The sequence below is a fragment of the Bolinopsis microptera genome, chromosome 3 (genome assembly GCF_026151205.1).
Source record: "Bolinopsis microptera isolate Bmic1 chromosome 3, MBARI_Bmic_1.0, whole genome shotgun sequence".
Lineage (NCBI taxonomy): Eukaryota > Metazoa > Ctenophora > Tentaculata > Lobata > Bolinopsidae > Bolinopsis > Bolinopsis microptera.
The window spans coordinates 17,338,060-17,363,732 of NC_087074.1; the positions used below are offsets into that span (position 1 = coordinate 17,338,060).

Consider the following 25,673-nt stretch of genomic DNA (forward strand, 5'->3'; position numbering starts at 1 on the left):
AAAGGCTGTAACTTTGCTTAGGCGACATAATAAATATTCATTAAGTATGATTGTGATACTGAAACGGAACGCGCGCAGCTTTCAGTGTTATGCTGGCGCAATCAAGTTCATTGCAATTTCCGAGTATATTTGCGCGCAATGCGCGCTTTTTGCAATTCGTTCGCATTATTTAGCTAGTCACGCTTAGTAAAACTGGGAAATCCAGAAACCTAATGCCATCCTAGCACATTAGAGATCATTCATAATTAACCAAGATTATGAAACGGGTTAAATGTGAAATTAAATCCCTTAATACTTCAGAACAAAACAACTGTGTCACTGGGAATCGCAATGAAGGTAAAGAGTGAAAATATTATCTTAGTTGTTACATTAGATCCTACTCTCACAGCAAGATATTGCACACGATAAGCTTCTTGACTTGAAAATTTCTTTGTCAAACATTCTCCATATAGTTATTGCTCACTACCTACTATATTTCAGCTGGATTCGGATCTGTCGAGAGCACGACATCCTCAAATTGTAAGTCGCACTGTGTTATCAGTACTGTTAGGGATCATTTATACTATTTATTTGCATTGATATCTTAGTTTATTAAATAACGAAATTTACAACAAAGAGATAAGGTTGCCGGAATGCAAGTTCTTCTGTTACCTAGTTCTATTTTCAGCTGACTCTGAGGCTATTTGTGGTGGTGAGTTTTTGTTATTTTTGTACTATTTTGTACAGCATGTTCATTATTCTCCGTGCGTGATACAAATGGGGATGAATGCCTATTTAGACCTAAACGGGTCTAAACAGCTATATTGTTACCCCTCCTAAACCGACACAAGAAGATGTTGTACAGAAGCCGGATAGGAAAGAGTTTTAAAAGTTATTGTTATGGTGGATTGATATGTATATAAAGTTATTGTCGTTCTCTGATGAGGTCATTGTGCTTAATTGACCCGCCAATTATCCTGTCTTGGAGATGGATGATCTCATACTGAACACGTATGTGAAGTTATTTGGTTCAGATGAAGTATTATACCCATTATACCATCTCAAAACCGTCAGTCTCTCAGTCGGTGAAGTATAATCATCAATTTTCTTTGTCGCGCCACATCTCATGTTATGTTTTAATAGAGCGGTCGTGCCGATAATGTTTCAGACTGTAAGTAATGTTTTAAGTTTAATGTTTTAAGTTTCATATGTCGTGCATTTCATTGGTAATTCAACAGTACAATGCTTTACATAAATCTGCTTGAGAAATGTAAGTGTTGTTGTGATGCACGCTTTTGAATCTCTGCCTTCTATTCACATCGTGTCTATCATCATGATAATCTCTTTATTCGACTCGCAGCTCTAAATTATTGACCATTGTTATTTCCCGACCTAATTCCATGACGCAACCCGATCTAATTCCATGACGCAACCATTCATCTTCCCCTTAATTGGGAACCTCCCTCAATATTGTGATATTCCCCCTATCTGGCCCCATTATATTGCGTAAATGTATTGACAACATAGAATTGTCCACTTGTTCCGCCCCCTTAGGTATAAAGGAAACGCCGTTTATTTAAACTATTGTGTTATCATGCTGCCTCTAGGTAGCAATGGTATTTTAGCTTCCCTCTCCGATGCTCTGTTTATATTTTGTTCCCGTTATCAAAATGTTGGCATGTTGCTGCCGGGGGGTATTTAAGATATTGTCGTAATATCGCCTTTGTTCTGATTAAATACATCAGTAAACCATCAAATAAACTCTCAAACATTATAAAAGAACGGCAGGTCTATCCACGGCCACGGCTTGCATCCCCTTTTCTCTGTAAAAATGCTGGACTGCGCTTTGATCTACTCAAACCAAGATTAAGAGCCCAAGTTGCATTATATTTCATGTGGTACCCGGTAGTACAGATATATTCTCAGATGGGTATGATTTTATTTAAAGTTCCGTTTCAGGGGTGTACAATCCTGCACGTGGTGCATAGTGTCACGTGGCGTATAATGTTTCAATACCACGTTTTACACTAGGCTCCACTGCCATGTGACCGCTGAGCTCCTACTCAAAGTCAACACTTAGTAGCCAAGTCAAAGGTGCGCCGCCCTGTACATATCTACATTGACACTATTGTAATGCTAATAGATTGCACAACCCCGAGAATACGAGCCTCATATCCAGGTTTACTGTCTATCTGAATGTCTTTATCATGCTGTGTTTACAGCATAGTAACATTCTTCTCAGTAGTCAGCAACATTCTTCTCAGTAGTCCGCGTATCCCCAGATACTGAGATACTACAACTAATACTACTTGTGAGATGCTGAATAAAGACACCTGCGAGCACAGAGCGTCCATTGTCAGTAATCCCTCCTTCTTGTGTCATTATACTTCACATACTCAGACCGAGAGAGAGTGTGGGAGAGAGAGAGAGAGAGAGAGAGAGAGCGAGCGCAATCCAAGCTTCCAGCTCACCAGTCTCTTGCTTCCCCCCTTCCCTTGTTAAATGGAGTGACATCTTCTTGCATTAATGTATGGGAGGCGGAGGCGGCTATGATGGCTAATGTATGAAGCTGGCATGATGGCTAATATCTGTTAATCACCATGCCCGCTAATGAGCCCATTCAGGGGTATTGAGTAGGAACTGCTCGTGAATCTCCCGTTCCATGATTCATGATCTGTTCCAGGCACGTGGAGACTGCCGCTCTAAATTCACATTTCCTCCACATACTTGCCTTCTTTCTCTATATACACGTACCTACTTTCTACCACCCTCCCTTAGTCCTCTCTTTTTCTTACAGTTCCCCTGGCCTCAAACCAGTGGTAATAGGGAATACCCAACCGATTATACTCACTTATCTCACTTTAAAATGTCCCTGATATTATGGTAATCTGATTTCTCTATCAGATAACACCTCCAGTATGTAGATTATTGAAACTAAAACTACTAAAGCAAAGGTGTCCAGAACACGCCCTCTAGCTCTCATAATAATGGTTTCAGGTTAAATTCAAATGTGTTCAGTTCCGCAGTATGTCTCCACTTAGTCACTTTCGTGGAAATCCAGCAGCATTTTGAGAAATAGGGTGTTTTAGACGACATTTGGCATTACAGAAATTTGTAGAACAGCAATAAACTGGGACTGAAAAGAATCAAGTACTCACGTAAATTTTGTAACTTCACAACAGCAATCCGCATTCTCCAATAAGAATTTACGACTTACTCAGGCCTCATCGTCTTAAGATTTTGACATTTCCGCAGCCACCCCCCGGAAAAATTTTGAGAAATAGGGTGTTTTAGAGTTAGGGGGCTTATTTTTTTTCTGGGGTTCATTTTTTTTCCGGGAGGCGCGGCCCCCTGGCTACGTGCCTGATAAGAGTGTATTTTTTTTCTTTTCAGCCTTTTCTTCAATTTCGTTAATAAATTGGCTGCTTAAATCTGAATTTCATGACTGATCATGACGCATATGTTCATATTTTGTCTATATTTTTGCCATGATTGGGTTGTTGATTCCAAGATCCCTAAATACATAACCAAATGTATCCAGATACGCCGGGCTAAAACTAGTTAAACTCAGAATTCTTTCCTTTACTCAATTATCATTACATTTTCTTGTGATAATCAAATCTCCGAATGTTGCATTATAATATTATTTGCAACAAGATATAATTATACGGTTCAGAGGTTCCAAAGCTCACGAGTTGGTGTAAGGTTGGTATGAAATAACCCAGAAAAGGATCTGATTTAACCCGGCATTATACAAATGACGAGTCGGGTATCTGGAACCAGTATCCGGTTTCAAATGGTTAATTTGCCAAGACTAGAGTGTTTCAGCTCTCTCTCTGTCTCTGTCTCTCTCTCTCTCTCTCTGTCTCTCTCTCTCTCTCTCTCTCTCTCTCTCTCTCTCTCTCTCTCTCTCTCTCTATCTCTCTCTCTCTCTCTCTCTCTCTCTCTCTCTCTCTCTCTCTCTCTCTCTCTCTCTCTCTCTCTCTCTCTCTCTCTCTCTCTCTCTCTCTCTCTCTCTCTCTCTCTCTCTCTCTCTCTCTCTCTCTCTCTCTCTCTCTCTCTCTCTCCTCTCTCTCTCGCATTATTGATGAACACGTGGAATTCAGACTCACCCTCATTAAACGTGTGGAGGGTGAAGCACGTTTCCCTTCCCGGCCCACTTTAAATGTAATGTGTGTGGTATTACAATATGTGTTCCCTGACTGTAATAGTGTAGTGTACGACCTCGTCTCCCATGAGGCCCCCCCCCCCCCCCCCCCCCCATTCCCCATCCTCGTGGCACCCCCTGGTACCCTGGAACTGGTCCAGGAACTGGAACAACTCATGACGTACTCTGACGGGGAGAGCTTTAAGCCAGCAAGGAAGGTGGCAGACTTCCTTGCAATGGTGTTCGGTGTCAAAGCCCAACGATATATGCCACCTTGTCGGTAGTTATATCGCGTGACGACTATGCTGGCATCTGATTGGTCGGTTCTAATCTAAGAGTCCGCTGACTGGTCAATACAGTGGATCACAGGAAGGCGTGATGGAATAATAATATGTTCTACACCTGTTACCATGGTAACCATCTGCCCCTGCTTCACGTGTACCTGCATTATATTTTGTTACCCTCCTTTTTTCTTAAGTTTATTCATCTTCCAGAGCTATTATTCGTAATAATGGTTCCTTTGTCATCGCTCACCTACCACTCCCTTAATTCAAGGCATTATTTTGTTGACCATCTGTCGCTATCTTTTGTTTTATCATTCGGACTGGTTCAGAATTTCTGAATTAATTTCATAAGCTTTCTTTGTTACCGGCTCTATTCCACTCTTCGCAGCTGTTGGATACTTTCAAATCTTATTACTGCCCAGGCTAAATCAATTTACATTTTGATTTGACAACTTAACCATGTTAATTGTTAACGCATCGCGAACTTAGTTCATACTTTATTTTAATTTGTTCTTACTTCTATTAAAGATAGCCGACATAAGATGAGACCTACCTACTACCAACAATGTTAGTGAACTTTACAATTCTATCAATATTCTGTATTTTAGTGTGCATGCATTTTACGGAACACACGTATTATTCTGCCAGCACAATAACTTTTGCTTTCATATCACGTGACTGCAGAGTGCTTGAAACAGTGCTTGGTAACGGTCCTATATCTGAATAAAACATCTCAATAGTATTATATATGTTTATATATGTGAGCCAGAGCCAATCAGAGAGTTGTCAAGCTGAGTGATGCTCTGCTTGTCCAATCAAATAACATGCTCTGATTGTTTCTCTCCGTGTATTACAAAGGATCATGATATTTTGATCATTTCAAGAGATAAATGTACTGGTGCAGGACTGTGATGTGTACATAATAGCTTCATACCTCGGTGCTATTTCAGGCGGGTGTGGTAAAGTTCTTTTCTTTCTAGGAAGATCCATTTTAATTAGCAGCTTTGGTATTACCTTATTTATTCGAACTTTCAGAGCGGTTTCGAATTTTAATTTTAATGATCATTTTGATTTTATACCGTAAATGTATGCTACTGCTGAATAAGCTGTACCCTGATCGATATTTTAGTAAAATAGAGCTAACATTTATTAAATAAATTAGTGTAGCCACGTTGTTATGTGAATATCATAATTAAACAGATATCTAGCTTTATAGATCTAAAATCAAGTAAAAATTTTAAATTCCAGTCCTGAAAATGGAATGAATCATGACTTTGGAATGAATAACGACTTTAAGTTGCTTTAAACTAAGAAATATTCATATTGCCCAGTTAAGATCTAACCCTGCTCCATCACTACTACTATATAATCACGAAGGTAGTCGAACAATGGTAGCAGCTCTGCCATGTCTAATATATAAGCGACCACATCTGACCAGTTTAGCCAAACGAACGCGTTGATTTTAGATTTTAATCAAATATTTAATATTTAATATTGACAGAAAGGGAAACTAGTAAAAACTAGTAAATACTATAACTTTCCCTTAAAGGCCTCTAACTTTAGTGAATTTACCTACCGCAAGGCGCAATGATTTGATCATTGATTTTAGCCGGCCTCAGGACCATACCAAGTATCTGGTCTCTATAATATATTGAGTACAGAGTGTCTGTTCTGCGTGATTACAGAGAGCTTGTGAGCACACTTACTGCCGCACTTGGAATCCAGCCAAGTTCTGTAATAGTCCCGGAACTGCGAGTATAAATATGCAACGATCTTACCTTCTACATTAGAGTTCTAGATCATTAGATAGCTCGGGGTATGTTTCAATGAGTTCCAGACAGAAAGAATGAAGCTACCTGGTGTTCTTCAGGGAGATATTGACCACATATATTCTGTTGCACTAATGGAAAGTTGTGCCGATTTATTATATTATTATATTATTTGTTTCCTCCGAGACTAGAGTGACGTAAACACCTAGTAGGGTATCCAGTGAGCTCATATCTAGCGGAAACTACCCGGTACCAGTCCTCAGTTCTCAGCAGCCATTATGTCACATGAAACATGGAGTACCGAATAATATCTAGTTAGTGATGAGTCACGTGGGGTGTGTCACGTGGGTGCGTCACGTGGGTTGGTGTGGCACGTGCGCGCCGCTCCATTGCCACGACACGTGACCCAGCTCTGTGTGGTATATTATGAATGTAATATATTAGATTGTGGTCTGGGCAGCTCATTATGAATTAGAATGCACACGAATATATTATATACATGTTTGCAGTGTAGCTACGCACGATGTGTGTTACGTCGCGGCTGCTATATTCTGCTCTTTGGGCTTGTCGTTATGTAGTCGCTAGTGAATGTGGTGGTGGGGCCTTGCCTCGCTCCTGCCCCGCCCCGCTCCAGAGTAAACCTACTGAAACCCAACTTCCGTGTCACCGGTTTAATTGAATTTTCCTGTACTTCCATTAAACAACCTATAATACAATGAGCTTTATGATTATGTATTTAGCATATTTATTCAGAGGCCCTTGACTGCTTTGTCGGTTATTTGCGCTTCTTTGTAGCCCCCCCCCCCCACAGTTTACCACCACTTAATTAATGCGGCTCTCATTCCCTCTTTACAGTAAGATAATTGATATTTGGTACCTGGTTTGGTGCACACGACTGGTCATTACCTCCTATCTCCGGGAATATGGTCAAAATATCACGAGATTGAGCAGTTTTTGCTGGCAGCTACAGAACCACTACTTTGTCAGTCCTCCAGTTCCACTTAATTACTAGGTTTCATGAGGTTAAAGGTGTCACCCTCTGTTGTATTGTCGCACTACTTAGCCCTTAGTTTATGGTAATGGAATACGGTCGTTGACCGCGGTTGTTTATGAATCTAATATCAATCTAATATCAATTATCTGAATTTTACAATGCTAATTTTCTGTGCTGAGTCTCTTGTGGTTTGTGGTCACAACGGGCCCACCTTGCTCAGTCCTCTAGTCAAGCAGAGCGCTATTGTAGTTTTGTTGCTATGATATATTACTTCATGCTTTTTATGTGAACATGCATATTATGGACATCATTATTGAAATAATATTGCGATTTTATAGAAATATTATTATAATCTAGCCACGTCAAAACCTCTTCTACCACGCCAAGCAAATTGTGGTTGTCGGCCAACTATTAGTTGAGCCGCAACAAAAGAACCTCAGATTTGTTTGCCAATTCAACTACTAGTTATGTTTAGTTAGTGTCCATGATAATTTATTACCGGTCACAAGCATCTGCATATTCAGTGTGGGTTTTCTCATATAATGCACAGTTTAGATTGGTAGAATCTCATTATTTGTTCAAACGCTCTGCCAATCCTGTTTAAACAACTCTTGTTTTGTTCGAGAAAGATTCCGATTGTACACGTGGCACCAGCTTGGTCAGAGTAAGCGTGACTATAAATTGCTGTCAGGTGTTAGCACAGCTATTATTCTGATCCGTATATTACCGGGGAAGGAGCCTGTTTGTCGCGGTGTCACTTCTCAACAATTACCAAATCACAAAACCATAGTCTTCGTTAACCTAGTAATTGCTCCGCGTTGACACTGCTCTTTTTGACACTGCTGTTTTTGACACTTCTGCTCCCAGCTCCATATTATTAAGACATACGATATCTAACAGAGCGCCTGATCTGAAACCAGTTAATCATTGTGTTGAAGCTAGGCTGCACTCTGAAGCAAGGCTGCACTGTGTAACGTGTGTTGTGAAGATGTGTGTGTTGCTCTATAGTACTATAACTACGCTAACTACACCAACCCACACAGTCTTGTCACCAGGCTCCGTTCTGGCGTATCATCACTTATCAGAGGTAACTGCTATAATATACTAGAGCAAGTATTGTATAAATCTTCCACCTCAACTTTTAATGCTCTAATCACTAACTGCTTTGCATTTACCCATTGTTCGGCAGGTTTATATGGAGTTGTGTTTTGTGTTGGAGTATCACGTAGACTACGGACTGGCGGCTCCACAGACTGGCACCCTGTTCCACCTTTGTTCATCTAATTGAGCCACGATTAGCGCACTTAACACTGTTTGAGAACTTTGCATAATTTTGCCTCTGACCGTGAATTCTCATAAACTCAGTTGAGGGCGTCTTTAAAACACGATTTTAACTTCAATTCTTAGAATTTCATGTCCAGTTTCCGGCTTATCGCAAGATATATTGTTTGCCATTCAAGGCGTTAGAGTGTACTTCACATTATCATGAGACTGATAAACAGCGAACCTCTCCAGAATCTCATATTATGTACTTCACATTGTTTCACACATTATGCGTTATGTTTGTCTCATTGCTTGATTAATCCATCTGCAGCTCAGTCCACTATATTCTGCTCTAATTCCAAACTCAGTCGACAGTCTCTCACCCAAAGTCCCCAGCTCAGTATCCCACCCGAAAGTCCCCAGCTCAGTCTCCCACCCCGAAAGTCCCCAGCTCAGTCTCCCACCCCAAAGTCCCCAGCTCAGTCTCCCACCCCAAAGTCCCGAGCTGAGTCTCCCACCCCAAAGTCCCCAGCTCAGTCTCCCACCCCAAAATCCCCAGCTCAGTCTCCCACCCCAAAGTCCCCAGCTCAGTCTCCCACCCCAAAGTCCCCAGCTCAGTCTCCCACCCCAAAGTCCCGAGCTCAGTCTCCCTCACGACCCCAAAGTCCCTAGCTCAGTCTCCCACCCTAAAATCCCCAGCTCAGTCTCTCACCCCAAAGTCCCCAGCTGAGTCTCCCACCCCAAAGTCCCCAGCTCAGTCTCTCACCCCAAAGTCCCCAGCTCAGTCTCCCACCCCAAAGTCCCCAGCTCAGTCTCCCACCCCAAAGTCCCCAGCTCAGTCTCCCACCCTAAAATCCCCAGCTCAATATCCCACCCAAAGTCCCGAGCTCAGTCTCCCACCCCAAAGTCCCCAGCTGAGTCTCCCACGCTTAAGTCCCCAGCTGAGTCTCCCACCCCAAAGTCCCCAGCTCAGTCTCCCACCCCAAAGTCTCCAGCTCAGTCTCCCACTCCAAAGTCCCGAGCTCAGTCTCCCACCCCAAAGTCCCCAGCTTAGTCTCCCACCCCAAAGTCCCCAGCTTAGTCTCCCAGCCCAAAGTCTCCAGCTCAATCTCCTACTCCAAAGTCCCCAGCTCAGTCTCCCACCTCAAAGTCCCCAGCTCAGTCTCCCACCCCAAAGTCCCCAGCTCAGTCTCCCACCCCAAAGTCCCCAGCTCAGTCTCCCACCCCAAAGTCCCCCAGTTCCATACCAATGCTCCAGGTGTCGTTCTGTACACCCTACACTCTCCTAAAATTGTTAAAATACCCAATATTCTACCCTCACGGGGTATCTATTTTAAGTGATGTTCCATTCACTGCGCAGTTCAGCTCACGATATTCCAGCAGCCAATGAGCGACCAGCATGTTTGCTTTGGTCATGTGATCCCACGAGCTCTTAGCACACGTCTGCAGCTGAGAATCCTAATATGTTTTAATGGAACAGCAACTTTATGGGTATACATTCCTTTCTTTTATTCTCCGGCCACTATATGAATTCCTTTCTTTTATTCTCGTAAGGGACAGAATTGTTTACATTCCTTGAGCGAGCAACTGAGGCACGTTTGTAGTGATTTGCGAAGGAGATACTATCAATTGATGTATATCCGTAAATATGATTTGTCATCAAGTAAGTCCATACTTTACATACCTGAGCCTATCTCAATAATATCATGATCTAGTTTCAAAGCTTTGAAGATGACGTTGTTCGTCTGCGGTAATTGATGACGTGACGGTGAAGGAGAAGCTAAGGAATTAGTGTGACCCTCCTCAATTTGCTAACTCATTTGTTTAATCATTCTGAATATTTTATAAGTCATATTAAATCACCGCGTATGATTATGGTAGACTACATGAATGCTATTATTATCAATGTATCCTATTTAATTCCTTCCTAAACTCCGAGACGTTCCCCCAATTAAATCATAAATTACACCGAATATTTTACATACTTTTCGTCACGAGAGCACCTTTTTCCTTTCTCGTCCTGATTCTGCTGCTTGTTGAATGTTCATTTTCGTGCATATTTCTGTGCTCAAATTAAACAAGTAATTAATTTATGAAAACATGTATGATGTGGCGATCATATGTTAGATTCTCTTCCCTTGCTGAATGTCATTGCTTCAGTAGCACGTCTAGTAGAAGTAGTAGTAGTAGATCGTCAGATCGTCTAGTTCAGCAGCCTGCTATCGATATAGGCTGCTCAGTGCTCAGTGCTCATTGCTCATTGTTCATTGCTCAATGCTCTCTGCTATTTCAGTAGGACCTCTTGCTGTTAACCTCGTACTCACATTCACAATGAACTGTGGGTCCTCATTGTCCTCTGTCAGACATTAGCTCGTCCCTGTATTGTGCCTAAAAATAGAGACAGGGAGAAAAGGCTACTCTCAAACCCTGCCAAGGCAATCATATTATGAAAGGAGGGCATCATTATGCTCTATATTGCCACTCTGCTCGACAGGAAGCATTCAAAATATAGTGCCGGGTACCTTCTAGGTATATTGTTATATTATCTCGGACAGTATCAATACACACAATAACATAATTGTCTGCTTTTTGTCGCGTCACCAATATCCCATTAAGGTCACTACATTCATATTTAAAGCTTTGTCGACGGCTCTGGAGTCTGGTACTCAGGTGGTATTGCAATTTAATGCACCTAGTGCTCTTATTTAATACTTCATTTCGGTTAAGGTTTGTAACTTAGTGAGTCTCGTATATAATACTATAATAAGATAGTTAGTTGGTTGACAGCTCCTAAAAACCTTGCTTCTGAATTTAATTTGATCATATCAAATGTCTAGCGATATCTTAAAGAGCTGGAAGTTATAATAAGGGTATAACTTTAAAGGTAAATGCTACCTCTCTCTCTCCCTGAGATACCTAATGTATATAATGGGATAATATCTTCTGTCGGGACAGATAAATGAGCGGCGGAGAGAGAGAGCCACATTTCATCAGTTGATGGGAGATTAACTCAATACCAGTTCCTCTTGACTACCCTCATCATTAACCCCTTATTTTACCTGTATTAACTGTAGTAGTAGTATTAACTGCAGTTGCAGGTGAAATAGTTGTTCATCTAGCAAGCCACCGTGCATATGAACCAGTACCACTTTATCATCACTCGTTAGGTCCAATTCGGAGCAGTTTCAATCTGGTATCACGTGTCGCTAAATCAGTCTGGTGCACCAGATATTGTTGTAATATTAAATTATAACTAAGGAAGCTTCGTGGATTCAACTAAAGTTATCTTGGATTGGCTGCGTACTTAAATCTGTAATTGGCGACGTTTGAGATAATATCTATGTGGTTATGTCGATTGTCAAAGCGGCCGGATGAGCGAATGTCGCTCTATTTAAAATATTTCCGGGTACAGTCTCGATAGCTGGACCAGTCCAGAAGTAGATGTGAAGTGGGTATTAGCATGACACACCTAACGTGCACAGATACTCGAGACTATTATCCAGTTATCTTGTACTAATTGTCGCTAAATGCTCAAATAGATACTTTCTTTGCTCATGCTGGATCCCCCGCAAAGTTATTTCGTTAGAATGTTAAAACGTTAACTCATCATGGTAGGACCTGGGAACTAAATTTATTTTACTTAACCTGCTGCGCTTGTCTTCTCCCTCCCTCCCTCCCTCCCTCCCTCCCTCCCTCCCTCCCTCCCTCCCTCCCTCCCTCTCTCCCTCTCTCCCTCCCTCCCTCCTTCCCTCCCTCCCTCCCCCCCCTCTCTCTCTCTCTCTCTCTCTCTCTCTCTCTCTCTCTCTCTCTCTCTCTCTCTCTCTCTCTCTCTCTATCTCTCTCTCTCTCTCTCTCTCTCTCTCTCTCTCTCTCTCTCTCTCGCTCTCTCTCCCCCCTCTCATTATTCCCACAAAAGGAATAATGACCGTATATCTAGGGGATGGATCAGAGTTAAGAGGATTATGTGAGCTCCAGAAATATCTTACAGTACCATACCCTGGCCCTACCTTGCTATATCAACTCCTCACGTTTGAAACATGCGCCTGGACAGTATGCAGCATGTTCCTTGCTCCTTTCTCTATTTCGTCTTACTTAGTCGACAGTTGTTGTGAGGGGACCCAATATTGAGTCGTTAGTGTCTAGACACATATCATCCAGGAGTCAGCACTCTGCCATTAGTGTTGCCTCTTTGCAGACTGTTTCGTGTGGTTGAAAAACACAAGTTAACGGGTAATAACGAAACTCTCGTAATATTCTCAATATTAGTAGTGTTTTGCAATTTTACAATTTAGGGAACTTTTCAATTTCCAATTTCCAGGTCACAGGTCACACTTTGTAACTCGTACCCACCACATATTACCACACATATTATGTGACCTTCAATTGGGTAATTGTAATGGTGTATAATATGTAACTCAAATGGTGTGATAAATGGACAGTTGCGTGTGAACCGAACTTTACGCAACATTGGAAATTTACCACCAGCGGCGCACGTTCCGTGATGTGTTTGATGTGGTCAAAGAAACTGTATATATGCAGAAATAACCATGGAATTATATCGTTTCTTTGAATGCTGGCACTTTACGGTGAACTTCACGCCCATTGGTGATATTAGGTCACGTGATACGTGTAGTGCACGTGATACGTATCTCCTTGCCTGATTGGTTGCTTGGATACGAGTATTTGGTTGCCAGGCATCGCGCTGTGTGGAGTCGCGTGATCGCCAACTTCCACCTACATGAGGATCACGTGGGCTAGCGCGGCCAATGAGCGCCCAGTCCCCTGCATATTACGGTTATCTATTATACTAAAGACGCGTATATTATACCTTTCATTAAGCGCACGTGAGCTGCCCTCACGTGGCCCCTGGTAACCAATGACAACGCGGCTTGCCCGGCAGCTGTGTGGTGATGTCCTGATATTATGTTAGAATTATTATGAGTGCCACATATAATTCATTCGATTGAATATGTTCTCTCTTAGTCTTCGAAGTGTAGATTTTTATTTGTTATAGTTTAATTGTTATGAGGGATCAGTATTATAATTTGATTAGTGTGATAATCACACATAATCGCATCACAATCGCACATAATATACATCATTTGTGTACGTGTCGAGCACCTTGGATTATTGTCTCTCACTGCCTGTAGTTCCCATATCACACTGATACAATATGTTGTATTATTGGGGATATGCCAGGAAGGAAATAGTGTTTACGTGGTACCCTTACATGCCGAGCTCTGAGAAGCCACATTTAATTTCATTTTAAATGATATATGTTGGTTGTACATTTCGTCTCTTTTCTCGTTACGTTTCTTCCTCCGATGTGCCGTATCTATTCAGTAATGCAGTGCAGATATATCCATTGTACAATGTCGTCGTTTGTTTAATATAAAGCATGCATTATGAAGGAGCACATGCACGATGCCGTACAAAACATTCAATTCAACAAGCATAACTATTACACACGCCCCCTACTATTATGCTTATTTGTGCTTATTTCAGTCTCTTTATTTCATATATCTCTATTCCGTATAGATGTTATATTAGTGTGTGTATGAGAGTGTAAACTTGTATAATGAGACCGCTCTCCGTTCAGCCTGGAATTACAGCTCTACTTGTATCTTATACCGGAAATAAGATGGCACGGTTACATAATTTTAGCGCATAGTGAAGGAGTGATGTAACCTGTGTGTTCGCTTCAGGGATGCAGGATGTTACACATATCTCGCATTTCCCATTTAGTAGCGCTACTCTTTTAGTTAGTTTCTTGTTTGAGTTAGTAGTTGCCATTTGGCATGCAGCCAATCCTTATGACGCTGGAGCTCGGTATATTTATTGAGCAGACTGGCTATTACCGCTTTGAATATTATGTACATATCATTTTTCGTCTGGCTGCAGTCACATCAAAGTGGAGCCCCGCCCATGAGTGGTCTCTGCTAACCACGTAACATTTGCAACACAGAACGATTTATTACTTATTAGCTTTGTTTATACGCATCAATTTCGTTTTCTTAGTGACGTCTTGCGGTCATACTCATTCTTGCTGTATTGTGGCTCTTTGTGGGCCTTTTTTTTGTGTTGTGCTCCAGTATAAGTTGATATTTTGGTGTCCGGACTCTACGGTGTAAGACTCTACGGCGTGAGACTCTACGACGGGTTACGGTTACGGTTACGGTTACGGTTAGGGTTAGGGTCTCACGCCGTAAAGTCTTACGCCTTTGAGTCCTGGACCCGATATTTTGCATTGGCATCGACAAATAATGTTACGTCACATGAACTTTTTTGAGCCTATCTCTCTCTCCGCTACCATGTAGTTACCGGACTAACGATCCTTCTAATCGATTATCTTGTAAAACTGTATCACATTAATCATCCTCCTCCAGTGGTACAGGTTGTTGTTTTATCTGATAATCACATCATCACACAGCGACCCCTCGTCCTATTTGGGGCCCACACTGTAATACCACCCCCTGAATAAGGCCTGAATAAACGTGACCTCCAAACCTCCTATCCTGATTAGATTACGGTCGCCTCTTTCAGGCTATCAAATATCCCCATAAGCCCGGAGTTGGGTTATGCTTTTTTGGAGCTCTTAATTGCATTTTACATTTCGGTTATGCCAGAATATATTGTTGTGACCTGTGGCCTGTGGGTCTCTGTCTTATCTTCTGCGCAACACGTACATTTTCTTATATTCTAATTACTCTTGGACCGTTTTCTAATTCCAAGAGCACGTGTTTCGTACTTTCCTATAAAACACGTACTATTTCTTAGAAACATGATTAGATCTAAAGACTAGACATACAGTTTCATAACTGTAATTATCTCAATACATACTCTGTAATATCTCATTAACATTGTACCTGATTCTGATGTTACCGTTATGTCGTGTGTATAAAATAACAATATAACCCCTACTCGCATATCTTCCCTTTGTCTTATGCTGTAGACCGAGACGAGAGCGAGGGGGGGGGGGGCATGGGCACCGCTGCTTTCATTTTATAAATATGTTCACTTAATGCTCAACATCTTTACATTATCTGAGAATAGTCTAATTGAATACTGCTACATTTAGAGCGTTCAGAAACATTAAATAGTTGCTTTTTTTTGCAGACTCAGCGGTTGCGTTGTTTTCACTTATTTTACTGTTATTAATAAGTATAACTTGTAAATTTACTCGAACGACCATTCACAGGGCTTGCTGATTGCACTGTCTTGCTGATTCCATTCTCTCTAATAAAAATAGTCAGCACACACAATAGGTATATGACCGAGTTATTGTGCGTGTGTAACTTACACACAATAATATGTCGCTCTCTAACAAAGACTCTGCTCAATTCAACCCTACACTCCCAACACGTGACATATTGAAATTTGAATAGCATTAGCCGCTCTCTCTCTCTCTCTCTCTCTCTCTCTCTCTCTCTCTCTCTCTCTCTCTCTCTCTCTCTCTCTCTCTCTCTCTCTCTCTCTCTCTCTCTCTCTCTCTCTCTCTCTCTCTCTCTCGCTCTCTCTCTCTCTCTCTCTTGCGAGATAATATCTTCCCTGTGTTTAATGTGAATGTAATTACATCTCCTGGTATCTCCCCTTACATACGTACCAGTTTAATTGTGTTTGTGGCTCGTACGTTTGTGACCCGTGCATTTTGGGTTAGAGCTGAGAATTTTGTATTATGACGTCATGGGAGGAGGTGCTTAAACTTGGCGGATATGACGACATTTTTACAACTATGTAACTTGCTGACGTACAATTTTAACTGCCCCTAAACATTACCCGTTGAAAAGTAATCTTCCGACATTAATTTGCTCTCAGCTCAGTTTGTTCTTGCCAATTCTTCTTCTCGTCGTTTTACTATTTGAAATCGAAATTATTTACCTCAATTTGCCCGAAATCAATATGTTCAAACTCTACATATATTTTATACCGTGCTTATCGCCGATATGAACGGTATAAAATATATTTATCGGTATATATCCCGAATAATCATTTCCTGCTTGTATTACATAATATGAATATTCTTATTAAACACTAATAGTAGCGTACTGTATACCATTATATGCGCATTCCTTGACATGGTCCAATAGTTTTGACGATACTTGGCTAGCAGTTTACCATTAATTTTTACACCCCTATGAGTCTCCAACTCTGAGATAAGTTCGGGTACCAGGTACCCGAACTCATACATCGTGATTCCAGATACCAAACTTTTAATCGCTCCACAGAGGGGAGATTAGATTTTGGAGGGGAGATAGAGAGGGGAGATAGAGAGAGGAGATAGAGATTTTGTTGTTACTAGGGACCCTATGGATCAAGTTCATGTAGAAAACCTGATGCCATAAATTGTTGCTAACATTCTCGCACTATTTGAGGATACTTGGCTAGCAGTTAAACTGTGTACGTGGATATTCGTGGTAGCACGTGACTCTGGACACGTGGCTGGGATCCCGCATTTTATACTCATATGTAACATTCCAGGAATGCTACGTTCCGGGAATGTTTCTGTTTAATGTTACAGTTTGTTGTCTGTTTCAGTGTTGCGTAATGTTCACTTGTATAACAGCGCCTATAGCAAAAACGCTGCTGCTCTTTTCTTTCACCACGTTGTTATTTGAAGTAAACGTAATTGTTTGGCAAAGAGAATACGTTGGGGCTTGATTTTTAATATTATAGTAATGTTTATTTCTGTCCGCTAGATTGTGCAGGGTGCAACATATGACATTATCATTGATTAAGCCTTATACAGAGGATTCTCTGAGTTGTTGATTTTCTACAATAATGCTATGTCACCTATCTGATGCTATGTAACCTACCTGATGCTATGTTATGTGGTTCCTGTGGTTACGTTGTTCCTGTGGACCAATCAGCTAACAGACAGTCTCAGGATCCAGACGTCAGCTTTATAACATAGTCGTTTAGTTAACTAGTATCTCTCTTATTATGTTCCTGCTCTCAGCAGTTTGATATCAAGGTGTTTTATTGTTGATACGATACGTATCCGCTAATCTCCGGTAGAGGGTCCGCAGTAGTCCCATTACCTTAGTATTGCTGTTATACAGCCACTACAGAATCTGATTCTGAGAATCATACCTTTTATTAGAAGGTTTCATTGCCCAATACCACGGACATTGGTCACATAGGTGGCCAATGCTTTGTAAGATATGAAATTGCTCGCATTTTCGAAGAAATTGTGCTCACAGGCGCTACTGTGATTTACATAGACTTTGTGTCGCATGTCCTCCTCGAATCGTGCTGGTTTATGTGCCAAATAGAGAAGACGCACCTTTTAATTTGCACACGTTGTGGTACACAAGCCATATAATGCATTTTATCTGTATAGATGTAATGAGCTGAGCGGTTTGCAGCTTTATATGAGGCGTAATTGGGTTGATTAGTGTGTAATTATGGTAGATATGAGATATCTTTCTCATTACACGCATTAATTACCTCGCTATCCTATGTCCTTTATACCAGTTAGCACACGTACACGTATGGCTTCTACTACAATTTTCGCCCTTAAGTTTTTTGCGAACGACTTGTTCGAAAATTGACAACGCTTTGTGCCGTACAACTAAACATAAGTTAGGGCTTGGAAGCCCGTGAAATGTTCTATCACTAGTTTACCACGTGGTTTGTCACATGTGTTGTCATGGTCACGTGGTTACCACGTGCCTAATCAATGGGTGGATACTAGGCGGCTCTCTAGTATCTAGATAATATATTTGTCATGGCATACGATATTTAAAATACAGTAGTTGTGTTTTTCCTTGATTTTGCTTTGATAATGTTGTTATCGTTTGTACACCGTTAGAACCAGGATTTACTAACCTATTTTTTCAGCATTAAAATTTTAAAGTTGTTACTCATAAAATAACGCTTGAAGTTGAAAAGAAAGGATGCATTAAATCCGACCACACAATTTATCAACTTATTCTTTTTAAACTCATTTAAATAACCTACTCGGAGTTTTAAAACTCGATAAAATTTGCGATGCCAATAGTGCGATGTGCATCTTTTCTGATTGCTGATCTTTTGAATCTCCTGTTAGGCGCATTTTACGAATCTGATGACATTGACCCGAAGATGCGAATTTGCACAGAGGATATCTTACTCATTCAAGACAACAGTAAGCTTTCTCATTAAGTGAACTCTTATTTATGGGGGGCCACGCAAAATTCAACTTCAGATTTGCCTTCTGCTGGATTGAACGCTTTGATTCCAGCTCATTAAAAACTGTGGCTTTTTTTGAAGTTCAAATCAAAAGTTTAATTTTGCTGGTCTTCCCATAAAACCCATTTAATATTCTTTAATCCTTTCTTTCGAGGCACTTCCCTTTACTATCATGTAACGGCAGGTTCCCTTAAATTACCCTTCTTTGTCAAATGATTGCGTCAGAGACAACGGAAATATGCAGTCTTGCCAAGTTATCAACGAGACGCTAGATACACTTTCCGCATGAATACATATTAAGATATAGACCAGGATGTTGAGTCAAGGAAGTGCCTTGTTGGGAATATCTTTGTGTGTACGTTATCAGCTGTTTAAGTTATGACATCTTCAACTCTTTCAACTCTTTCAAAATCTTAAAATTCCTAAAATGAGATGACACCTATTTCTTCTCCCTGTAAACTTGAAGCATGAAACGAAAACACACTAAACACACTTGGGGCACAAAGTTACTTGGGGCACACTTAATGTCACTAAGTTATTGACATGTTACTGTTTGTCCTCACTTTATGTGCCAAGAACTAACTTTGGAACTTGTACTACACTGCCCTCAATATCATCATGGAATGGGATGGAATCGTGAAATAATACTGGTCACTGCTACCGTTAAAATATGATCATTTAACGTTAGTTTCATTAAGTTAGGGGCAATATTTGGAAGCTCTCACTTTCCTATCATATGGGTGGTACGAGGGCCAGTACCTATGAAGTGAATATCTTTTAGAATATTGTCGGTTTGAAGCATTTTGGATGATGGCCAGATTTTATGTCGTATATGAAAGGTGATTGACCGGTGAGAAAAGCAGGACAATTTAGCCTTTTAAGGGATAAATATCCCTTTCCGGTGGTACGGCGACAATCTCAAAAGCATGAAAATGATATTTTATTTTCTGAAAGGGAAGTGTCGCACTGCATTTCTTGGGCAGAAGATGCTCGTTATATAAACAATAAACATAAAGATTAAAGGGTTACGATAAAGGTTTACGCTTCCCCATAGTTATTTTCTGCTATTTTGAATAGTTGCTGACTGCTGTGCTGGTCAGTTACAGGTAGGTATCATTATACGGTAGTAAAGGTAGGTATATAGTAGTGTAACCCAGTATTATACAGTAGAGAGAGAGAGAGGGAGGGGGGATGGAGGGAAGGAGGGAGCGCGTTATCTGGTTTATACTTTGTAGCATACTATTCAACAGTTAATGCCTGTAGAAATGCCTGCTGCCTTTTAATGTAGCACAGATTGATGGAGCTGCAGAGCTGCTGTGATTGAACTATTTTCAGAGCTCAGATGTATTATTAGATGAGTTGAGTTGCGGATGTTGGCTTCGCTCCAATGAATTGCAAGTCCATCAAGATACCGGAAACTTAATATAAGGGTGGATTATAATGCTTCAAGCGACCCCGTACTGCATGACACATGTTCAACTTATGTATATATATGTATATATATACCATTCTCCCCAATTCTCCCCATTTATTTAGGTTATATATAACCTAAATAAATGGGGAGAATTGAAATGTTTGATAAAATGTATCCTATCTAGGTATTTAAATATTTTGTCGAGAACTAAACTGAGTGTTTACATTGTAAATTCCACCTGATGTTTACATTACATGCCTCATCAAATGATTGAGGTGCATACTACAGGGTCAGGGAGAAACAATGCTAGGTATATTTGTAGAACATGGAGGAACACTGCTAGTTATATTTGTAGAACATGGAGGAACACTGCTAGTTATATTTGTAGAACATGGAGGAACACTGCTAGGTATATTTGTAGAACATAGAGGTACACTGCTAGTTATATTTGTAGAACATGGAGGAACACTGCTAGGTATATTTTGTAGAACATGGAGGAACACTGCTAGTTATATTTGTAGAACATGGAGGAACACTGCTAGGTATATATTTGTAGAACATGGAGGAACACTGCTAGTTATATTTGTAGAACATGGAGGAACACTGCTAGGTATATTTTTAGAACATGAAGGAACACTGCTAGGTATATATTTTGTAGAACATGGAGGAACACTGCTAGTTATATATTTTGTAGAACATGGAGGAACACTGCTAGTTATATTTGTAGAACATGAAGGAACACTGCTAGGTATATTTCTAGAACATGAAGGAACACTGCTAGGTATATTTGTAGAACATGGAGGAACACTGCTAGTTATATTTCTAGAACATGGAGGAACACTGCTAGTTATATTTCTAGAACATGGAGGAACACTGCTAGGTATATTTCTAGAACATGGAGGAACACTGCTAGTTATATTTCTAGAACATGGAGGAACACTGCTAGTTATATTTCTAGAACATGGAGGAACACTGCTAGGTATATTTTGTAGAACATGGAGGAACACTGCTAGTTATATTTCTAGAACATGAAGGAACACTGCTAGTTATATTTCTAGAACATGGAGGAACACTGCTAGGTATATATTTTGTAGAACATGGAGGAACACTGCTAGTTATATTTCTAGAACATGAAGGAACACTGCTAGTTATATTTCTAGAACATGGAGGAACACTGCTAGTTATATTTGTAGAACATGGAGGAACACTGCTAGGTATATATTTGTAGAACATGGAGGAACACTGCTAGGTATATATTTTGTAGAACATGGAGGAACACTGCTAGGTATATTTGTAGAACATGGAGGAACACTGCTAGGGATATTTGTAGAACATGGAGGAAAACTGCTAGTTATATTTCTAGAACATGGAGGAACACTGCTAGGTATATTTGTAGAACATGGAGGAACACTGCTAGGTATATTTGTAGAACATGGAGGAACACTGCAAGTTATATTTCTAGAACATGGAGGAACACTGCTAGTTATATTTGTAGAACATGGAGGAACACTGCTAGTTATATTTCTAGAACATGGAGGAAAACTGCTAGTTATATTTCTAGAACATGGAGGAACACTGCTAGGTATATTTGTAGAACATGGAGGAACACTGCTAGGTATATTTGTAGAACATGGAGGAACACTGCTAGTTATATTTCTAGAACATGGAGGAACACTGCTAGTTATATTTCTAGAACATGAAGGAACACTGCTAGGTGTATATTTGTAGAACATGGACGAACACTGCTAGGTATATATTTCTAGAACATGGAGGAACACTGCTAGGTATATATTTGTAGAACATGAAGGAACACTGCTAGGGATATTTGTAGAACATGGAGGAACACTGCTAGGTATATATTTTCTAGAACATGAAGGAACACTATTATTCGGTATGGGTTAAAGAGGGTGGTCACGTTAACGCCACAGCCCAGGGTAGGAAATGATCTATTTCTTTTTGCAATACTACCACGTACTCATGTAGATCATCAGTATTAAGTTCCCTCGTTGCCCTTCCTATGAAAATCATATCCAGCTACTTTGTGATGCATCAATACTGAATTACTATTATCTCGTGTCTTTCTGTAATCATCTCACGTAAATCTTATATTTAGTAGAAAACATTCCTGATGACCACCTTACTAACTGAAATTATGCAGAATTTATTGATTAGTATTAGTTTTAGCACCACATACCATTAATTGCACTACGGCTCCAGTGCAACTACTGTTCCCCATTGAATATGAACCCTCGCGTGTTAACAAGGCCCGCCCATCTCTCTTGAATATGAATATTTAGTAGATTTACCCAGGGCTATGCTATAAGAGATCACCTTACGCCCGCGCATAACGCCACCAGTATGCCTATTTTTACATGGCTGTATGGTTAAGGGCACCTTTAACCTTCGAGCCTTCTAACTCTACTTAATAATTCATATATTTCGCTTTTGTAAAACCTTTTGCTGACCGCATATAATACCGGCATACAATCTACTTACTACTCCCCAGCACTCCTCCCTCAGATCACACTATTTAACCTCCTCCTTTCTGGCTCACTTCTCTAACATCCTCTCTTGTAACACTTCCTGTAGTCCGCGTGTCCACTACACAGTCTTCTCCGGACAGGGCAATTAGTTTCATATTGCAGTACCACCCAACTGTTAGAACACATCACCCCACGTGGTACAGTACGTCACCCACGTGATCACTGTCCGGTACGTCATCTTGCCTCGCATTTCATCACATTCCAGACCTCCAACCTGATCTTATCTAGATATATGCCCACATTGCTAACTACCTGTTAAAACATACCGAGTCACGTGCGCCTCTGCCTGCATTCCTATGGTCTTGCTTCACGGCTTCTGCCACCTGATTGGTTCTCAGACGTTTAGTGGTCTGAAGTCAGAGTACAGTAACATATAGGTGTCATAATTTGTTGATTGCACGGTCTAGAAATTATTCAGCAGATAGGATCCCGATCTATTGGATTGGATTTGTTGGATATTTGTAGATATCATCAGCAGTGTGTAAGCGTTATGTGTAAATGAGTTGCAAGTATACCAAATATGGGAAACCTTGGAAGAGTTAACCCTGAAATTCGACGAAAATAGTACCATGTAATGTAGATATATTATAATAATGGTGGATTCTGGTATTCCTTAATTTTGGAAATATTGTCAGTATTATTAATTGTTACTTGTCTGTTACTATTGTAATACTGTGTCCTGTCATTAACATCTCAAATTCAGTGCAAAAAAAACTTCCTTTTTTTTGTAAAAACTTCTCATTTTCCTCTTCTTAACCTCGAATTTCCTTCTCTAGGGGCAAGTTTAATGCGCAATGTCAAGCGTGAGAAGAGTCTGTCGACAATAGTTTACGAGGGAACTGAAGGAACCGGTAAAATGCAAACTATGACTATATCGGCTGACAGTAACCACATAGCGGAGACAACCGAGCTACAACTGAACAATTCCAACAATGTGAGTTCTTCATTTATTTAAGATAATAACTGTAATTTTATGCAGGTGATTTATTTTACAATATCTCGGTGTAATCCATGTAATAAAAGGGCGGTATCTTTGTTAAAGATGTCATTTTTCACGCCTTATAGTTAGTTTGTTGAGCCGTTGTGTAATACAAATCATATAAGTTGAGAAATATGAGAGGATGTTATCGCGATAACATCCTATCACAAGTTTTCACAACGGACAAAATGGCGAATTTCTCACCATAAGTGGCATTAATATCATGGTAATTGGTAAAAAGTTTGAGAAATTTTAAAATTCGGTGGTAAAAACTGCGACAAATTTATCCCTTTCCTCCCTTCTACACTCCCAAATATAACGTCTCAAGTCATGATAATACTGTATAACATTAGAACTCACTTCTCCATCACACTCACTACTCCATCACACTCACTTCCCCTAACAGTTCTACGTATCTAACTTCATTTTCAGGCCCCCACGCCCACATCATATTCCTTCGGTTCTAAATAGAACACCTGGAGACACCTGTTCCATCCCCCGCATATGTTACGTTCCTTCCCTTGTCCTTGTAGTGACTCAGTATTATGCGCTAAATTTGATCCATAACTTACTTAACCATGTTAACCATGTTACTTAATATGTTGTATAATGCGACAATGCGTTCTCAAGTTTAGTATGAAGAGAAAGTGAGTTGTCTTCATTTCATGATGCATAACTACTCATTTCTCCCACATAGCATGGCACTGAAACGTTGCTTTGTTCCTCTTTGTTTGCAACATTCCTTTTATTGAGCAACCGTGTTTCATAACATCAGGAGTATCTGCCCCCCCCCCCCCCCCCCCCCCCCCCCGCGGCCCCAGTGTGTGTATTGTGTTCCCTTCCTCTGCCCTTCCTCTGTCGTACGCAGACCCTGCCCAGATTCCATGCTGTTTCCATTATCCCAGCTATGATCGCAATGTAATGCTTTGAATTGTTATATCAATGAAAGATCGCCACGTAATATCATTCCGCACCTGCCATCAAGTAGTAGTAACATGGAACGTGTACGTGTGTAGGATCTACTCACACTGTGTAGGTCCCATCTACATTACCCCCTCAATTCAGGCCAGGTGGATCTGTTCCACTCTCAGCGCTCGTTTATAATGAAACTTTATCTCCGGGTAGGGAGGGTATTCGAGAGTTTAACCGCTTCATAGGTCACCTCATACCTTAACTCACTGGAAATGTGCGGAATATTGGCTTCGAGTTAACCAGGTCATCAGTGTGTGAAGTATTATGATCTTAGAAATAGAGGGGTTTTTGTTGTACGTTCCATGTATACGGGGAATCGTATCCTTGTGTAATATCTAGGTTAGTCATGCCCACAAATAATCGAATTTCATTAGCGTCTTAATTAATGATAAGTCCATAATTCATTTATTGTTATCCAAAGATATTGCTTAATTGAATGGTACATTAGTTACCAGATTTGGCTTTTGATAATTACCAGATTTGCCTATTGGACTTTTGGATCGTTTTTTTTTAGCAAATGTGCTCTTAGTAATTTATGTCATTTCGAATTTTTAACGGTTCGTTCTGAAAAAGCAACGTACACGACCGATAGTTGTCCTTAAAAGTTTACTTGGAGATGTCAAAACTTAAAAAAGGACCGGTCAATATTATCAAGGTTTTTGAGATGTCTTGTTGTTTTTCTTACGTTGAAATTTTGTTTCAGAGAATGTCGTCGGATGACGATGAGCATGGAGACCTGCAAAAAGAATACGAAACCCTTATGGAGGAAAATCAAAAACTAAAAAACCAAACTCAGAAGGTATTATAGTTGAGCATTTTCTTTTCTTGATCTGCTGTTGTTAGCTGAATAATTGCATTGTTTTATTTATAACTTTCTTTTGTTCCGCTTACATTGTGTTGAGCTCAAATATTTGGTTATGAATTTCTAACAGCACCAATCCCCCTCAGAAAGACTTACTAAAGCGCAAGATTTCGATGTTACGCAAAGAAAATGAGACATTAAAGTCCGCTCAGGAACAGCAGCTCAGAGAAAACTTGAAACCGGACAGCTCGGAGCCGAACTCTCAACCAAATCACAGTAGCAGTCCTCGCGAGTCAACTAGCAAAAGTGATAAAGGTAAGAAATCTTTTCACATAATAGAATTTCTGCCTTAATGGC

General features: G+C 40.4%; 1 protein-coding gene across 2 annotated transcripts in view; it reads left to right on the forward strand.

Annotated features, from left to right (window-relative positions):
* LOC134812705 (POU domain, class 2, transcription factor 2-like) overlaps positions 1–25,673 on the forward strand; it is a 1,142,226-nt gene that overhangs the window by 1,111,276 nt on the left and 5,277 nt on the right. Inside the window, exons 3-9 of one of the 2 annotated variants that reach the window (XM_063820232.1) lie at positions 301–336; positions 481–519; positions 668–691; positions 18,485–18,562; positions 23,340–23,497; positions 25,218–25,313; positions 25,463–25,631. In XM_063820232.1, the coding sequence (XP_063676302.1) occupies positions 301–336; positions 481–519; positions 668–691; positions 18,485–18,562; positions 23,340–23,497; positions 25,218–25,313; positions 25,463–25,631 (600 nt within the window). The remainder of the gene's footprint in view (positions 1–300; positions 337–480; positions 520–667; positions 692–18,484; positions 18,563–23,339; positions 23,498–25,217; positions 25,314–25,462; positions 25,632–25,673) is intronic. The other variant, XM_063820233.1, reaches the window with a different exon arrangement.